Source organism: Taeniopygia guttata, chromosome 2, assembly GCF_048771995.1.
Source record: "Taeniopygia guttata chromosome 2, bTaeGut7.mat, whole genome shotgun sequence".
NCBI classification, from domain to species: Eukaryota; Metazoa; Chordata; class Aves; order Passeriformes; family Estrildidae; genus Taeniopygia; species Taeniopygia guttata.
The window spans coordinates 148,844,890-148,863,227 of NC_133026.1; the positions used below are offsets into that span (position 1 = coordinate 148,844,890).

The 18,338-nt window shown below is 41.7% G+C and overlaps 1 protein-coding gene across 11 annotated transcripts in view; it reads right to left on the bottom strand.

The window, feature by feature from the left end:
• The window catches only part of TSNARE1 (t-SNARE domain containing 1), a 451,136-nt gene that overhangs the window by 149,763 nt on the left and 283,035 nt on the right, over nucleotides 1–18,338 (bottom strand). For 2 of the 11 annotated variants that reach the window (XM_030266782.4, XM_030266777.4), the window contains exon 12: nucleotides 17,813–17,895. The exons of 8 other annotated variants lie outside the window; for them this stretch is intronic. In XM_030266782.4, coding sequence (XP_030122642.1) covers nucleotides 17,813–17,895 — 83 coding nt within the window. The remainder of the gene's footprint in view (nucleotides 1–17,812; nucleotides 17,896–18,338) is intronic. One more of the 11 variants, XM_072925082.1, reaches the window with a different exon arrangement.

The window sequence follows — 18,338 nt, forward strand, 5'->3', positions numbered from 1 at the left end:
CCTAATTAATTTTGTTACTCTGGACATTATTTGGTAAAGGATGTCCTTAACTTTTCATAGTATAGGGAGAACTGGAATCTCCTGAATAGCTCTTCCTGTAAAATTTAAAAGGGAATTTCAAATGTAAAATATTGACTTTCACATTATCATCCCTGAACTCTCCCTGAATATGGGGTAAATATCTGTAGAACTTCAGTAAAGAAAAAATAAGAAATGTTGATTGTGAATGAGGGGAAAAAAAAAGTTTAAGTGATTAAACATCAAGGTATTTCCTTTTTTCCCAAGTACTTCAAAAAGACTTATTTTGCCATTGACTCATCCTGCTCATTCCTCAGTTTGAGGTAGATTAAGAGAAAAAAGCATGAGGGGAAGGCAGATTTCCACCCTGAAGAGAAATTTTCTGTTTGGCTTAGAAAAAATAAAATAAAAACCACAAGAAAAAAAGAAAAGTAAGAAATAAAGCTATGTACAAATTCAGTCCAAGAGAACTCACGGACCTGGGAATCAAAAATTTTAAATGAACCACTGATGTGCTCTGATGGAGAATGCTATGGAGGAGAAATAAAAGGAATATAAAACAAACAAACAGGAGTGAGTTTCAATGGAAGATTGGCTTGTTGTCAAGAGCAGCATCTGCAGAACAAGAATTACAGGGCTACCTCACACTCAGTGCTTCTGGGTACCAGATGCTCACCAGCTGAGGTCATGAAGACATCCTCACCACAGGGCATGGATGTGCACATCTGAATCTCACTGGATTTTCATGCATTAGCCCAGGAAAAAAACAAACAAACCAAACCAAAACAAAACAAAAAAAACCCACAAAAACAAAAACAAAAAAACAACAAAATAAACCAAACACAAAACAAAACAAGAAGAGTTCCATAATTCCATAAAGGAATTGAATGTATTTTCTTATTTTTGGCAACCCAAAAAATGCTGACAGCTGAGCAATGAAAAATTCTCCTCAAATAAAGGAAGAGTTCTAGCAAAGACAGCCCGGCTCTCCTCCCTTGTCCTGGTGAAGGTAGAGATGGCTAAGCCTTGATGTACCAAATTAGTGTAAATGCAAGAAAGACACCGTAATTCACTGCTGCTGCTTACCTCTGCTTTCATTTTGAGCATCAGTGGGTCACAGATTGACTCGCTTTGCATGTAGACAAATGAGTTTGGAGTGGAGCATCCACACTTACGATAAGGTTCATAAAAAAAATCAGCTACAGGTGGAACATTTAGGAAAAGACTGGGAGAAAATATGGCCTAGAGAGACAAGTTAATTAATAAATAGCAAAAATACTCATAGAAAAGGATGGCTTTTTTAGCAGTGAGTGAAATCAAACGAAATGTGTTAGACTAACATTGTGGCAGGGGATATTTAGTGATTCCCCAAAAAAAACACTCTCAAAAAGCCATTCAAGCAAATGATAGTCTGACAGGAGTGAAGAATAATTCTCACAGGAGTGTAGAAAATCCTCATAGTTTTCTTTGAAACATGGAAAAAAACCAAACCAACAAAAAGTGAAAGAGGAATGAGACCAACTAATATACAGGAGTGCTGCTGAACCATTCCCAGCTGGAGGTGACACAGGGCTTTCCCAGATGTTGGTGGGATGAGTGATGGGCTTTGCAGCACAATCCTCCCCAGCCAGCTGCAGAACAGAGCATAAATACAAATACAATCTAAAAAAGAGTGATTAAGACTGTGCTGATGACAATGGGGATCAGAAACTAGGTGATCTTTCAGGTCTCTTCCAACCTAAACCATTTATGATTATCACAAGGAAAGTCCCAGGAAGTTTGAAATTAACATTTTTGGTGATTGAAAGGAAACTGAGAAAAATGCAATTAATGTAAATCTTGGTTTTGGTTAAAAATCCTCTGTTCTTGACTGTCCATCACATCCAGCAGGGACATTCCATGGCAACACAGGAGCAGTAGGAACTTCCCTCCACCTGCCACCTTTGGGCTGTAGATGTAGGTATCCATTTATACATTTAGTGATGCAGCCTCTGTTTTGCCAGCAGGGACATCCAGACTGGGAAAAAAAAATAACGTATTGCACTGCCACAGCAGGGCTGGATCGATCTGCAGCTTTTCCCAGGCTGACATCTGACAGTGCTTTCAAGGGCTGCATGTTTTGTTAGCAAGGTGTCAAGCCAGAGCCAGCTCAGGGTGCAGCTTAACTGCACATAAATGCACTCAGCATGCTGACAGACTTAATGAACCTGCAGGGAGCTACAAAGGCTTTATCTTGGGGAAAAAGAGGCTCAGGGGGGATCTTACCACTCTCCACAACCCCCTGAAATGAGGAGGTAGCCAGCTGAGGGTTGGTCTCTTCTCCCAGGCAGCCAGAGGACAAGGGGACATGGTCTTAAGCTGTACCAGGGGAGGACATTAGGAGAATTTTTCCACAGAAAGGGCGATCAGACACTGGAAGGGGCTGCCCAGGGAGGTGGTGGAGTCACCATCCCTGGAGGTGTTTAAGGAAAGACTGAATGTGGCACTCAGTGCCATCATCTGGTTGAAAAGGTGGTGCTTTGTGATAGCTAGGATTTGAGGATCTCCAGCCTATTTAATTTTGTGATTCTCAGCTTGGGGAGTTTTGGGGACTTGTGCTGAAGCTCTTCTAATACAAGTTGCTGTCTGATGTGTTGCTACAGTTGAAGTTACACAGATTTTTCAGGCTACTCAGGTCATTTCCTGATGCTGCTCTACCCCTGACATATCCCTGCCCATCTTTCATCTTGCTCCAGGTAAGTTCAACAATTCGGGATCAGCCTTTTCTCCCAGGCAGTTAGAGACAGGACAATGGAAAACAGCCTCGAGTCATGCCAGAGAAGATGTAGCTTGGATATTAGGAAAAAACTCTTCACTGAAAGAGTGGTAAAACATTGGAACAGGCTGCCCAGGAAAGTGGTGGAGTCACCATCCCTGGAAGTGTTCAAAAGATGAGCAGATGTGGCACTTTCTGAGAGGGTTTAGTGGGCAAGGTGGTGATTGCTCAAAGGTTGGACTCCGTGATCTTGGAGGTATTTTCCAACCTCAATGATTCTGCAATTCTGTGAAAAATAAGTCTTCCCTTCCACCTTCTGGAGGTGAGTCCTTTTCTTATTGCTCTCCATCAATAGATCTGAAATTGTTTTGTTTTGATTTTATTATGAAGAAATTCTGCTGACTCCTCACCTGATCTTCAGGGATTGGAACTGCATGTAGAAGATGGACCACAAAAACTCCAGCCATGAGGCAAAGCTTTACAAGTTTGTGACTCTTTCTCTCTGAAGAGCCATCTGTGGATGGCTACACAGGGGCCAACATTTTATTCATGGATGCAAACAAAGCAGGGACACCAGGATTGTTTGATCTGCTGGACGACACCGATTCAACAGCTTCTTTCTGTTGCTCAATCCTAACTAGTTTTGGATGCTAAAATACAAGGAAGACCAGGGAAAAAGCAATAAAACAGCACCCAGGCTGCCTGTCACTAAAGGCAGCACTGCTGGAAAAGGCTGGGGATCATGTTGGAGATGTAATCCAATTCCTGGGGTCCACTGGGTGTTTATGCATTGATGCAGCAGGCTGAGTGCCACAGCCAGCAGGCACAGCAGGCATTTCACAACCACCAGGGCTGGGGAGAGCAGACAACATCCCTCAGCTGGTGCAGAAGCAGCACGGGCAGAGTGGGGGGTGTATTCTTCTTTCTTTCTACCAGATTATTCCTGTCTCAATTCCACGATGATTCTCCAGATTCAAGGCAATGACACCCAAAGCAGGCTATGACTTGGTGGCTCTTTCAGTGCATGCTGGAAAGTGCTCCAAGTATTTAGAGAGCAACTTAAAATTAAAAAAAAATCTAAAAGTAAGCTCGACTTTGTATCTCACATCGTTCTGCTGCTTTGTATTTCTCTGTGCTCTCATTTCCTGCTGCATAGATCAATCTGCTGCCTGGTCTTGGGCATGCTGCTCTCATTTCCAAATCCTTGGACTTTCAGGTCTTACTTTATGGCTTGCTGCTGATCCTCTGCTATGTTTAAATCCTCTCTAAATGCAATACCCAGAATTCAGTGTCTTCCCTGCCAACACAATTCAGCTTTATGCAAGCAGTACCTATATTCAGCATTCTTTTTCTCTCTACAGTGAATTTCCAGGTTGATACAGAAATATGTCATCTCTCCTTTGTCCTCCAGCATATCTGCTCCTAAAAGTTGTGAATTCTCGTTGCCATTTATAGAGGCTTTCAGACAATTAATGACCATCACCTTTGTGATCGTGGTGGAAAAGATTTGTTTCCATTTGTTATTTGGGATTAGTCTCTATCAGAGCCCAAGGGTCCAAGTAGCGCTTCAGTCCCCTCTTCATTTTGACTCTATTATCTCTTTTAGCACCAAAAAAACCCCCTGTCTTATCAAATTAAGAATTCCTTTTGGCTGTGGAAAAGTAGCATCAGTATTAAAGCTATTCAATATCCCCACTGATCACACCACAGCTGTTTCAAAATTTATGGGTCAAAAAATGTTTTTTCTGTTTATAAATATGTCCCTAAAAAAAACAACAGAAAAAGACAAAAAAAAAAAAAACACCAACAACAACAAAAAAAAAAAGAAACAAAACAAAACAAAACCAAAACAAAACAAAACAAACCACTGAACCACACAAGGGGCACACCATGTTAATCTCTGACTGGACCACCAGAAACAAAATCCAGGTTTCTCGTGACTCACAGCTCAGCTACCAGAGCTGGTGAACACTGGGCTCAGCTTTTTTAAAAACCATTCAAAGTGATTAAATTTATGGACCCCTGAGAGAATTTTTATTTTGAGTTTCCAGGGAGCTGCAGGCCCAAGCTGCCCTTCCAGGGAGGGAAAACCAGGAAAAGGGGTGGCAGGAAGGGGAGCTGGGGCAGCACCCTCACCACCAAGGGCTCAGTCCCACAGCACCTGAGCAGGTCCAGTGGCAAAACTCAGGGTCAGCCCAAGGGTCAGGGACCTCCAGACAGGAATTAAAGGAGATCCAAGGCCAAGACAGAGAGAAAAATGAGTGAGGTGGGTCAGGTTCAGCATAGTGCATGAGCAAGAGGGGCAGAGTAACGACACAGCTCAGGCAGGGACCAAGAGCAAGGGACTGAATTTCAGTTTATCTCCCAGGCAAAGGTGCTGCTCCTGTGGAGGCATCTCAGAGCTCTGTAATCCAAGGATGCAGAGGGGGGTGTCTCAGACCTGGCCTAAATCCCTGGGGCAAGGGGAAAATAAGCAAGGAGTGTCTGTGCACAAACTTCAGCACAAAGCAGCTGCTTCTGTACTCATAACTCAAAGAGGGATGAGGCAGAGCCACAAAAGGTGACTCTTCATCATCCATGCATTCAGTTGGGTGCAGCTTTGTCCTGTTCTCCCAAGGAATGACCCAGGTCCTGCATAGCACGTGGTAGGGACAATTCCCAGTGGAGTGTTTGGATGCTGTCCTCTTCCTGCACAGGAGATGTCCCTGCTCATTGCAGGGTTAGGTGACGTTTAAAGGTCACTTTCAACCCAAAGCATCCTATGTTTCTATTTCATAATTTAATCATGAGGACATAAGAAGGCCTTGGATTCACAGGACAGCCCCCGGCCTTGTTTAATTCAGCAGCAGGGATACATTCGCTCCTGAATTCTACCATCACATTAATTTTCCCTCGTCCTATAAATCCTCCTTATTTCCAGCCCTGATGCTAATCAAACATAACCAGACTCAGAATTCCAACAGCTTGTTAAAGTGAAATGTGGTGATTATCTGTTACCCTTAAAAGAGAGTACAATGCCAGCTCCCACAAATGTCAAATCAATGCCTGTGTGGCTCAGCTGCCTCATCCAAAGGACTGCTGAGGACACCCACCATGATTTTATTGACTACACTTCTGTGGAAATAATTTGGAGAACAAACTGGGGCACCTGAAAGCCATGCAGAAAATACTGGGATAAAGTTATTTATGGGATTTAATAGATTTAAGTTGAAGGAGAGTAGATGTAGATGAGATTTTAGGCAAAAATTCTTCCCTGTGAGGGTGGTGAGGCCCTGACACAGGCTGCTGCTGTGGCTTCCTCATCCCTGGAAGTGTTCAAGGCCAGGTTGGATGGGGCTTGGAGCAACCTGGGATAGTGGAAGGTGTCCCTGACCATGGCAGGGATTTGGAACGGGATGATTTTTAAGGTCCAAAACCAAAGCCATTCCATAATTCTATGATTTGTCCCCAGCACCCAGTCTAAGCAGAGCTGACAGAAAATGCTGAATCTCATCACCTTTGTCAAACTAAATCAGTGATTTTGGCCCTAAAGCAATTTGTTAACAGGAGCTTTGGAGAAGAGAAGGCAGGGGACGAGGAGAGAATGAGAATGAAAATCAAAGAATAAGTCACGGCTGTAGCATTTTCTGATTAGATAATGATGGTTTGTGATACAATATGAACGTCCTGTTTACACTGGACCTTGTAACGTGATCTGACAGGCAACAGTAAAAGCAATTATACAAACACCATTCCTGAAATATGTTTCACTAGATACTCTTACAGATACCCAGTGCTAGAGACTCTAAAATCTCCCCAGGAAGTATTTCAATCTCCTTATCATTAAACAGCTTTCCTTAATATCAACCCTGATTCTTTCCTGCTGCAGCTTAAGTCCATTACTTCTTGTTCTTCCCAACTGTAATAAACAAAAATAAAGCAGCGATTATTCTTTTCCTCTTTGCAGCAGACTTTTATGCACCAGGAGGCCTTTATCTTCAACTCTATCTTTTCTTTTTTAGCTTAAGCAACTCTTTTTGTAATCTTCCCTCTGCAGCCTGGCTTGGCAGCTCTTGGATCACTCCTGCTGCTTTCCCATGCCCTCAGTACCTGCCCCATGCCTCCAAGGGAGCACCCAGCACCAGGCAGGAGATTAAAGTGCCCTCTTCTAATGTGATGAAGACTCACACAAAAGCCACTTAAGGATTAATTAATTTAATAGAGAATTAAATTAATTAAAGCCGCATTCAAGTAAAATTAATTAGAGATTTTTTTTTGGAGGAAGGTAAAGCTTGTGCTCTCAAGCCAGGCAGAACGAACTGGCCTGCAATGGGATCTCTCCTGCTCAGCGTGGCTCACTCCCACATAAAGACAAACACCTGGATTTGCGCTGCCCTGTGGGATCTGGCACATCCACACAGACCTGAGGGATAAGGCACAGCCACGTTTGGGGCTGGTACAGATCCCAGAGTCTGGGGGATCCTTTGGCATCACTGATCCCATCTTTCAGCAGCCATATGAAATCAAAATACTTCCTAGATCTCTAGTGAGGATGTAAAGCAGCTGGGCAACACAGGCAGTGATTAATTCCTGATTTGGAAACACCAAAGTTAGTTGAGATGGATCCCACCTCATGCATCAGCTGAGATATAATCAATTTCATGTTCATGTTCATTGCTTGGGGCAAAGAAAAGCAGCACTTGGATTTTCTTCTTCTTGAGATGTAAGGAAGCCATGCTGATAGTCACCAAAAATTAGGTTTAATTGTTTCTTCACTAGTTTCAGATCTATTTAAATCTTGCCTGGATAGGGAGAAATATGGCCTGGTATTAACAAGATTGCAATCCCTCCAACTAGAGCAAGATTAGCATCCTTATACTACTCAATATTCAGTAATAAACCCTTTTAAAGGCACAGCTGGGAAGAGTCAGGGGAAACTTGGAAACTGTGAGTAGAATTTAAGATTTCTCTGCTTAGGTAAAAAATAGACTTACCTTCATGCTCATGAATTCTCTCCAGTACTATTAAATCAGCAAATGTGATCTGTATAGCGGATAAAGCTCTATTCTCCTTCCATTAATGTGCCTTTGACATCAATGAAAGCATGAAGTTACAGATTATTCCCTTTTCTTTAAACTCTTAACCAAAAAAAAAATGTTTCAGAAAAAAGGTAATATCCACTGGGATGGACTCTAAAGAGGAAAGATAAATACAAATAGAGTTTATTTTACTTTTTTTATATGCTTCAGGTCTGTGTAAGAAAAATGTCTTCTACAGTAAAAAGAACTGATGCAAGAATTGTTTCTTGTAAATGGACAGCATTGTTGTCTGTAAAAAGGAAGAATGGCTCACTAGACAAAAAACCAAAAAACTATGAAGAATAGACCCAAGTCCACTAAAAATGGATCAAATGTGGCACTTACTGTGACATAAAAATCATAATGAATTTTCCACCCACCTTGTAAATAGTTTTTCCTAGAGTCATCTTAAAAAAAAAGGAAAAATGAAGTTGTGCTTTATGAAGAGGAGCAGGTTCCTATAGATGTTTCCTAGTCTCCTAAATGCATTCCACAGAATAACCTTAATCTCTTAATTCCCCAGCAGGGAATTTAGGAATGACTGAATTTTGCCGAAGGCTTGAGCTGAATTTATAACAGCGTGTGAGGTAGAACAAAATTAAGAGACATCAGAGCTGGCCATGCAAGAAGAAGCTTCTCCAATGAATCTTCTAAACAAGGACAACCCTCACGTGATAGAATTGTAGATAGTATTTCTCTGAAGACCAAGAAGTCAAGTGCCTCTTTGTCTAAGGAAATCCTTTCCCCTCACAAAGAGACATATGCAATGACCCTTTCAAAGGGAAATGAAATCCCAAATTGTCCCTGCACAGAACTCCTTGCTTTTCATTCCTCATTTCAAAATGTTTCTAAGAGCTTTGCGTGTTGCTGGAGTCAGATTTAGAAAGGCTATAATTGACTCTCTTTTCTCCTCTTGAGCACAAGTTGAACTTAAAAATTCCCATTCTCCGCTTCTGATAGTGCTGGGCCACAACCCCAGAGCTGTGCTACAAAGGTGTCCTACCAGGCCTGTGATTTCTTGCAGGAATATGGAAAACACCTTTGATTAAAGTGCTTCACGGTCTTGTCAAAGTGGAAATAAAAGCAATTTCATTTTCTGTAGCTTTTTTCTCCTTACATATCATTTTCCCTTCATGATCAATACAGTTATTAAAGCACAATAGGTGAATAAGCATTTACTTTCTCAGCTACTTCACGACCATTGGAGATGCCCCTGGTTCTTTGCAGCATTTATACACAGCTAACACAGGTGAAAGTGGTTTGGGGAGGAACAACAGCCTTCCACAGCAGAAGCCAGAAGGGCAGCAGGATTCCCTACTCAGCACAAAAAGATATTAAATATTAGTTTCTAGGCAAAGAAGTCAAACTTTCCCTGTCTATTAAAGTGGTTTTTTGAAGGTACTTGTCTGTCAGCATGAAAGCAAAATGTTCACCCCCTGGGCACTGTTCATCACAGACTGAGGTACAATATCCAAGAGAAACAGGAAGAACAATCTTACAGAGGCATGGGATAGGAAGCTTAGCCTGTTTTCTTCCAGCTGCCTAAATTTTAAGTACCAAGTCTGATGAGATGACACCATACTTACTGCAGGTCACTTACACTGTTCCTGTGGAAAGGTGTATTCTTAAACTGGTGCTCATCAAGTAAATCAAGTTAAAAATCAAGACACAGGAACTGGAATATAAATCCCCACAGTAGATGTCAACTATTAGTTTCACTGTGGCTTTGAAAACCAATGTGGCATCTTTAGAGCCACCCAGTGGTTTGGGTTGGGAGGATCTTCAAAGATAATCTCGTACAAAACCCCCCACCATGGGCAGGGACACCTTCCACTATCCCAGGTTGCTCCAAGCCCCATCCAACCTGGCCATGGACACTTCCAGGGATGGGTGATATGTGCTGGGGCCTTCACTCTCATAGAGAAGAATTTCATCCTTACAGCTAATAGAAATGGACCCTTTTTCAGTTTAAAGCCATTGCGCCTTGTCCTGCCACTCCAGGTCCTTCTTAAAATTCCCTCTCCAGGTATCCTTTCCTTTCCCTTTAGGCACTGGAAGGGGCTCTGAAGTCTCCCCAGAGTTCTCTCTTCTCTCCTTCTCCTTCTCCTTCTCCTTCTCCTTCTCCTTCTCCTTCTCCTTCTCCTTCTCCTTCTCCTTCTCCTTCTCCTTCTCCTTCTCCTTCTCCTTCTCCTTCTCCTTCTCCTTCTCCTTCTCCTTCTCCTTCTCCTTCTCCTTCTCCTTCTCCTTCTCCTTCTCCTTCTCCTTCTCCTCTCTCCCCCAGCTATTCCAGCCTGGCCCCAGAGCAGAGGGTCTCCAACCCTCTGAGCATCTCTGTGGCCTCCTCTGACTCTTTAACACTTTAGTGACTTCACATGAAATACCTGAGGAATGGTGACACTGCCTGGACAGTGTCCCTGCACCAGAAAGCAAAACCGAGCAGGAGAGCACTGCTGCCTGCATGTGCAGATTTTCAGCAGAGGTTTCCAGTGCAAACACTGACCAAGCTCGACCATTCTGCTGCTTGATGAGATGTGACAAGCTCACAGCCCAGTGCAATAACACTTCAGGCTACACAGCTGGGACTCAAGGATGCTTAAATTCTGTTCCTCATTTCCGTGTCTCCCAGTTAGGTATGCATCTCCCATGATAATATTCCTAACTCTTTGGTATCTCTAGCCTATTAAGAAGTAAGTTTAATACAATTTCTCAAAGTTTTGACCTTTGAGCAGGGCAATTTATTATATGTGCTGCCACTGGGCACAAAGATGAGTCTATGTGTGGTTTTCCAGTCAGTAACCAAGGATTTCCGTTCACTCCTCTGTTAAATGAGGCCATTAAGAGAAATGTAACTCACTAGTTTATGCTGCTGCTAGCAAGGGAAAATTGCTTTTTAATCTCTGACCCCTCAAAATTAAATTGTACCCTGGAAAGAGATTCTATTAAACAAATGAATTAGAAAAACAAAAGACAGTCTGTGATTTCCTTCTGCCATCTCTGACTTGTCACAGATCAGACTTGCTCAGAGCTTTCAAACAGAAAATTCTTGCCTTTGAAATACTGGATGCAGGCCACCACAATCAGTGTAACTGATATTCTTAAAATAAGAATATTCTTGACTTGGAACAGCCCCAGAGCTGCATTCCACCGAGGTGAAGAGTCAGTAAAATTTGTGTTCTACCTACTCATCTTCCCACCAGAGAAAACGGATTGATCACCAATGGATCACCACTAAACTTGTTCCCAAGTCTTTCATATCACATCAAATAACAGAATAGTTTGGGCCAGGAGGAACCTAAAAGATCATAAAGTTCCAACCCCTGCCATGGGCAGGGACACCTTCCACTATCCCAGGTTGCTCCAAGCAACCAACCTAGCCTTGGGCAATTCCAAGGATGGAGCAACCAGAGATTCTCTGGGCAACCTGTGCCAGGGCCTCACCACCCTCACAGGAAAGAATTTCTTCCTATTATCCAATCCAAACATACATTCTGTCAGTTTAAAGCCATTCCTCATTGTCTTATCACTATTCCCTTGTAAAAGTTCCTCTCCAGATTTGTTGTATCCCCCTCTAGGTACCTCAAAGTAAGTAGACAGTAAGTTTACACAATAAATTATAAATTTACCCTGGAGTCCCCCCTTCTCCAGGCTGAACAATCACAATTCTCTCAGCCTTTCCTCACAGGAGAGGTTCTCCATCCCTCAAATCATCTTTGTGGTCTCCTCTGGATTCCTTCTCTTCTCCACTCATGCCCCTTCCACTTCCTCCTTGAACGGTTTGTGCTTAAACAAAAAATAAGCTCACAATGGATAATTTTTTAAATTTTTCTCCCAAAAATTTCACGGTTGGTGTTTTATAATAAAGGAAAAAAAAAAAAAGACTAAGATACTACTTGGATCAGGCATCTCCCCCTTTTGGATAGTACAAATGAAGAGATGTTCTGCTGTGATTAAAAATGGCCTGAAAGATTTTACCTTTATACACAGAAACATCCAAAAGCTCTAAACAACCCCTTTCTTAATAAATATTTGATCACACAGATCCATTATTTACAGAAAACAAAGAGAGTTTTAAATAAATGTTGTGGCTCAGACCTTGCTGAGGTTAAGTTGCTGGATTCACACAGTTCATTTATCACACGGACTGGCGCTGACTCCAACACCGCTTCCCACGGAAAGCAGCTCTTCTGTAAATGGCTGCATTAAAATACAGTAAAAAAGCAGGCACAGACAGAAGCTGCTTCAAAATAAAGCACGTGACAACCTTAAAGCTCAGTCTGCTGTTTATAGGGAGCCAGTGAGCAAGGAAAAAAGGAGGCAGGAGTTTTACTCCAACCAGTTGGTGCTGATGGAGGGTCTAGAGCACGAGTTTGATTGATGCCTTGAGAAGGCTGACCTAGAACAGAGGCTGGACAGAGTTAAAGAATAAAGTAGGGATTTATTAAAAGGCCTCAATGGATACACTTTGGGTTATATAAGAGCCCAGCCAGGGCTATACCCAAGATGAAGCCAAAATGGACACAAATGGATGACCGGTCACAGCATCTCTCACTTTTACAAGTTTTGGTCCATTTGCATATTGGAAATGAAAGCTTTACCCCATGAAGTCCCATTCTTCTCGTTTTCCTCTCTTCAGTCCTTGTTGTTTATGCTCTTGGGCCTGAGATTTGGATCATTTATCCTTGGTCCCCAGCTAGAGAAGGAATTGTTTTGTCTCTCTGCTCTGTGAAGAGAGCTCACCTTCCCCTAATATGAACTTCAGACCCACACTAAAGCAGTAAAGAATCTGAAAAACATAAAAGCCAAAACCTGAGGTATCATGATGAGGAGCAGCTGAGGGAGCTGGGGGGGCTCAGCCTGGAGAAAAGGAGGCTCAGAGAGAACCTTCTTGCTCTTTACAGCTCTCTGAAAGGAAGGTGTAGCCAGGTGGGGGGGTCAGTCTTGTCACCCAGGTAAAAAGTAACAAGTTTAAGGGAAATGGCCTCAGCTTGCATCAAGATAATCCAACCATGCTGGTCCTCCATGGCTTTGCAGTTTCTGCATGACTGCTGCACAGGTCAGGGTGCAATGATGGTGCCAGTTGGCTCTTAATTATAAAACTAAAGTTAAAATTATTCAGTGGCAGCAAAAGACAAGGTCTTGGAGCATATCCATAGTGAAGAGGAGGAGATGATCTTCATTGTCACAATATTTATAAGCAAAAAGTGCTTTGGCTACCATGCCACAAAAATTCAATGACTCTGAGAAGGTGATTTTTGAAACTCAAATTTTCTGTTGTTGTTACAATACCAATGAGTTATTTGAGCAAAGGTTGAAGACAGTCCCTTATCAGTGGTCCCCAGGCAATAAGATCTCTGCAAATATCACAGATTTATGAGGCTTCTTTTCCTCAGAGCTCCAGCCTTCAAAGTGCCCCTCAGTGTACCCATGATAGCCAGACCCAGGAATTGCTTCGTTACTGGAAAAAAACTCATTGTTCTTAGACTACACAAGTGGGTCACTGAACTGCTGTTTGCCTTTGCAATGCCAGGGAACCCAAATTAGCTTGACTTCCACAGAGGCTACAAGGAAGGAAAGCAACCAGCATTATTCAGAGCAACACAAGCAGCTCTTCCAAAACAAATTTGCTCCAGCAGTCAGCACACAGAGTCCTTCAGTCAGTGAGGCCAAGCTGAACTTAGGCCAAACTTTGCATGAAAAAAGAAGAGCAACTGGTTTAATGTGTACCCGTGGAGTCTGTGTTGGTTTCTTCTCCTTCCTCTCAATCCACCTGCAGGAAGCTCTGAGCAAAGTGAGCAAAAAGCAAAGTAAAAGTGCTCATCTCCACGCAGCCATCCCTTTAGTGGGATGTCCAGCCCACCTAAACTAACCTCAAGGGTAGGTAGGGCATCTACATATTCCATTTTTCCCAATAAAGAGACAGGTGATAGGCATGGGATTAATTTTCCATTTAATATATGTAGTATAATTGATATAATCTAAATTTAATGGCCAAAGGAGAGAACAAACTTGTCCTAAGAGGCAGCCAGCAGACATACCTATGTCAGACATCTCCTGTGAGATGAGACACAAAGTGCTGAAAGCAATTACTCCTCATGTATCATGGAAAGGAGGTTTAGACACTTAAACACACATCACCACCAAAAACACTCATAACTGGTCTAATAAATCCCTCTCTTCCAGAGAGCAGTTTGACCCAAGTTCAAATTGGCGTCTTGAGATGGGTGGGATGAATCATTTTCTCTGGGGGCAGGGAAAAGGAAATTTCAAGAGGCAAACCTGGGCTGTTGGTATTAATGGCAGAAGTCATCATTCCTGCTCAAGGCCCAAGAGAAATGAGACCCTCACTGGAAAGAAAGGTATGAAAGCAGGACCAGTGCAGGAGATAACTTCTACTGGCTTCTCCCTGCCACATTTGTTTCTCAGTCATTTTTGAAACTCAGGTTTTCTAGTGAAAGTGGGATAAAAAGTCAAAATTATCAGATTTCTGTGACCAACAGGGTTTTCATATGGAAAAAAAAAAAGTATCAGTACATTTTGTATTGTATCAATATTCAACTCATTGCTTTCATCTGCATTTTGACCCTATGTGTTCCCACAGATAATGCACTGACCCAGCTTAACTGTGACGTGTAGTAAAAATAAATTTAGGCAGAAACAATTATTTTCCAATTATAATTTAAAATTAAAGATGAAAAATCTGCTTCTATATATATGCATTTTTATATATATGCATATTCCAAAGCTCTGACAGCTCCCACTAATCTTTTAGAGTTTAGATGGGGCACATGAGAATTGACTCAGAGCAATAAAACACTGCTGTTAGCACACACATCTCAAGAGGAAGGAGCACCTTACCAAATTTAAAATGCAGACAAAGGATCTTCTTGTGAAGATATTTACATTTTTTTAACATTTCTATCATTTCAGGGAACCTAAATGTCTTATTTTTGAGTAACTAAGTAAAAACTATTTACTGGTTCTTTGTTATGTTAATGTGTAGGTTGGGACAGGTTCTCCAAGTTGTATTGTTGAAGTGACTGCATGGGTTACATGCAAATATTATGCTAAATAACCAGCCACTGAATCATTATTCCTGACAGAAATCCTTCCATTAAGTTCTACAGAAAGTCCTAAACTCAAATGTTTCAACGGTGTTGAGCTTTCTGATTTCCCAATTTATGTATACATTTGTTGATAGACTAATAAAAACACTACATTGACTAATAAAATACTGCATACACACACACACACACACACACACACACACACACACACACACACACACGTTTATATACATATAAACACCAATAAATAACAACTGTTTGTAAGCCAGCCTGCATTTACAGGATAATCACACTGTAACATAAGTAACAAGCAAACATACCCATGAATTAGCAGTTTAACATAAGAAGGAAAACTGCTCAGTAAGATTTAAGAAACAGTTTGTGCCTTTGATCCCTGAGCAGCACAGATGAGCCAGATGGAATTTGGAGCGTGTAAAGCTCTGGCAGGTCCCTTAAAAGCAGCTCACCCACAGGGCCATCTGGCTGATCACTCTCCCAAACCCATCCCAGATATTTCCAAAGCATCCAAAACCAGGCAAACCACCAGGAAGGATGACCTGCACTCACACTGCATCATCCAAATGTATGCAAGGGGCATCAGCCTCCCTCCCTGCAGCATTCCTGAGGGCTGTGGCACCTTCCTGTCCCACCACGGGGACCGTGTCCCTTTGGGTGTAAGGCATCCCGTGCAATTTGACCAGCCCCAGGCCAGCAGGCCAGCTGTGGAAGTGACAAAAACGTCACCTTGTTCTCTGCTCATGGTGACAGAGAGTGAGCTGGGTTTATCTTGGAACCCTGGCTGCTGAGAGTTTTAGATTTTCTGTGCTGACAGACACTGACTCCCAAAAGAACACTACATTTGACCTGAGGCCATGGAGAAGCTTCCAAAATTGAATGATAGCACTGGGATTATGGGTGTGTAGTTTGAATAGGACTGTGTAATATCACATGGTGGAAAACTTAGAGTTTGAGGTTTTAGAATATAGTAATATACACAAAGCAAGATGGAGGTTTTATGGAGGAGGCTGGTCCTTCTTTACCTTATTGTCCATGGGTTTTGGTGGTTTTGTGTAATTGGACAAGAAAGTCCTCATTTCGGGCCATGGGTGTTTGGTTCTTGGGTTAAAAGTAAAAATAATTCAGGTGTCATTTCTTAATTGGACAGTTTATCCTTAAAGGGCCTTGTAGAAAGAGAGATAGGTTTCCATTTTTAGTTTGTTAGAGTGAAGTGCTGTAGAACTCACAGTGTGTGAGACTGTAATACAGAAAAGAACTAATAAAATCTGAGTCCAAACAAGAAATAATGTCTCGTGCGTTAAATCCCAGCCCTGGCAAAAACGAAGTAAAGACTCCACAGGTTTACACATATTTTTCTGGTGATCCACATCCAGTAGGGCACAGGACAGTTCCCTGTGCTCCACAGGAGATCTGGATTGCACATTTCCTTTAGCAGACAAAGTTTTGTGAGTGAGGTTTGTCATTATGGGCTTGTTTCAAGTGAAAGAGAGACTCTGTTTTCTCATGTACACCAATCAGTTCATATTTATGTCCCTGGCAGGGGTTGCCTCGCTAAAACTGGTTTTATCTTTATCCTGATGAACATATCTGAGGAAAAAAAGGGCCTCCTGTCTGGGCAGGCTATTTCAGCAGCTCCTGCTGGCTGAAGAAAGCAGAGCCTTTAGACTGTGCTGCATTCATTTTCTGCCTGACTCCTCTTCGACCTTCCTAGCCAAAGTCATCATTAACTCATTTGCAGCTTTGCAATCAGCTCTACAGTCAGGTCAAGTATTAAATTCATTCCAGTTTCACTTTAGACTTCATGTAACAAGTTATTTTCAAAGTGAATGCAAGATAACATGCAGGGTGACACACATTATCTTAAATATATATACATTAAAAACCAAAGTCCAGCTGAAGACGGCGCTTATTTTCTGCAATATCAAAGTTCTACAAAACTCACTCTTATTACCCAAAATTTGGACAATGCATTTCACTAGAAAATGAGCTATTGATAATTTTAAAATCACTCGATTGCATCAGAGTAAAATGCCTGTGAGTCTTACTCCATTGGTCTGGAGGTTGGCCCCAGAGCTTCAGAATCCACTGTGTCCAAGGACAACTAACAGGCACCATGTGCTCTCAGGGACCTCAGCTACATTTTGTCAAAATTCCAGACACATGAAAATCACCAATTTATGCTTGAGGAAAAAAGAAAACCAGCAGGTTTTTTTTCTATCAGTCACAATGCAATTGATAACAATTTTTACTTTGTTCATTCCCCCACCCCGCTTCATCCCTAGAAAGTAGTTACTATAACCATCAAAGAGTTCTTTCTGGGCAAGCCGTTTTCAAAATTATGAATATTTGTATGTATATGTGTGTGTGTGTATTTATGTTTTATTCTTGCTCCAATGAAGGAAAAAAAAACAATTCACAAAAAATCCCTCAAATTGCTTTTGAAATGTGCTGAACACCACCATCACAGCCATTATTCACCAACCACATTATGTTGTTTGACAACTCAAGTTGTTTTCTTAAAATACTGTTGCCTGATTATAGGGAAACACACCAAACAGAAGCACATATGCACTTAAATGAAGCGCTTTTTATGGTGTCTTTCCAAGAACAACAGTAGCTAATTGTTGACTTTCCTACTGGGAAATGTCTGTTTAATATGCAGATTTCTTAATGACTACTTTAAAGCAAATTGTCTGTGTTATGGTAATCTAAACATATATATATATATATATATATATATATTCATATATAAAAAAGTTTAGTTCCTACTTAGAATATGCTTTATCATCTTTCCAGGTAGCACAAATCCATGTGCCCAGTGGTTCACAGCTGCCAGGTGTTTTGTTTATTGTAAATACTATCACTGAAAGCATTTGTAGGGTTTCTTTAGTGCCACTTACTTGGTGCTGACTTGCTTTTGCCAACTGCTCATTGGCTGATTCTACGTTGGAAGAAGAGGCCTCAATGTTGGCTTCAATGCTGTCTGCAAATTAAAAGAAGATAATTACAGGGTACAAACCAAAAAAAAAAAAAAAGGTTTTACACCAACAGCAATTCAGCAATTTACTCATGGGCATAAAGAGAGGAGTAGCCTCTTGTTTGTGACCTGGAGTTCAGCTGGGAAGTAGGACCAACACCCATTTTGATGAACATCCATCCCATTCCTTCTGAGAACAATGTGAAGAGTGACAGGGAATTCAACAGAAAGTGGCTCAAGACTGACAAATTTACTGGATTAAATTACAGAAGGGACATGGCACCTGAAATGATCTGGTTGTTAGAGCTCAGGGATAAGGTTCATGTGGGTCCATGTGGGTTATTGACCATGCTCAGGTGTCTGCTCTTGATCAAATCATCCTGGACAATAGCACAGAGAGCAAATCCATGGTGTGCAATTCCTCCCACACTCCAGGAGCTGATCAGATT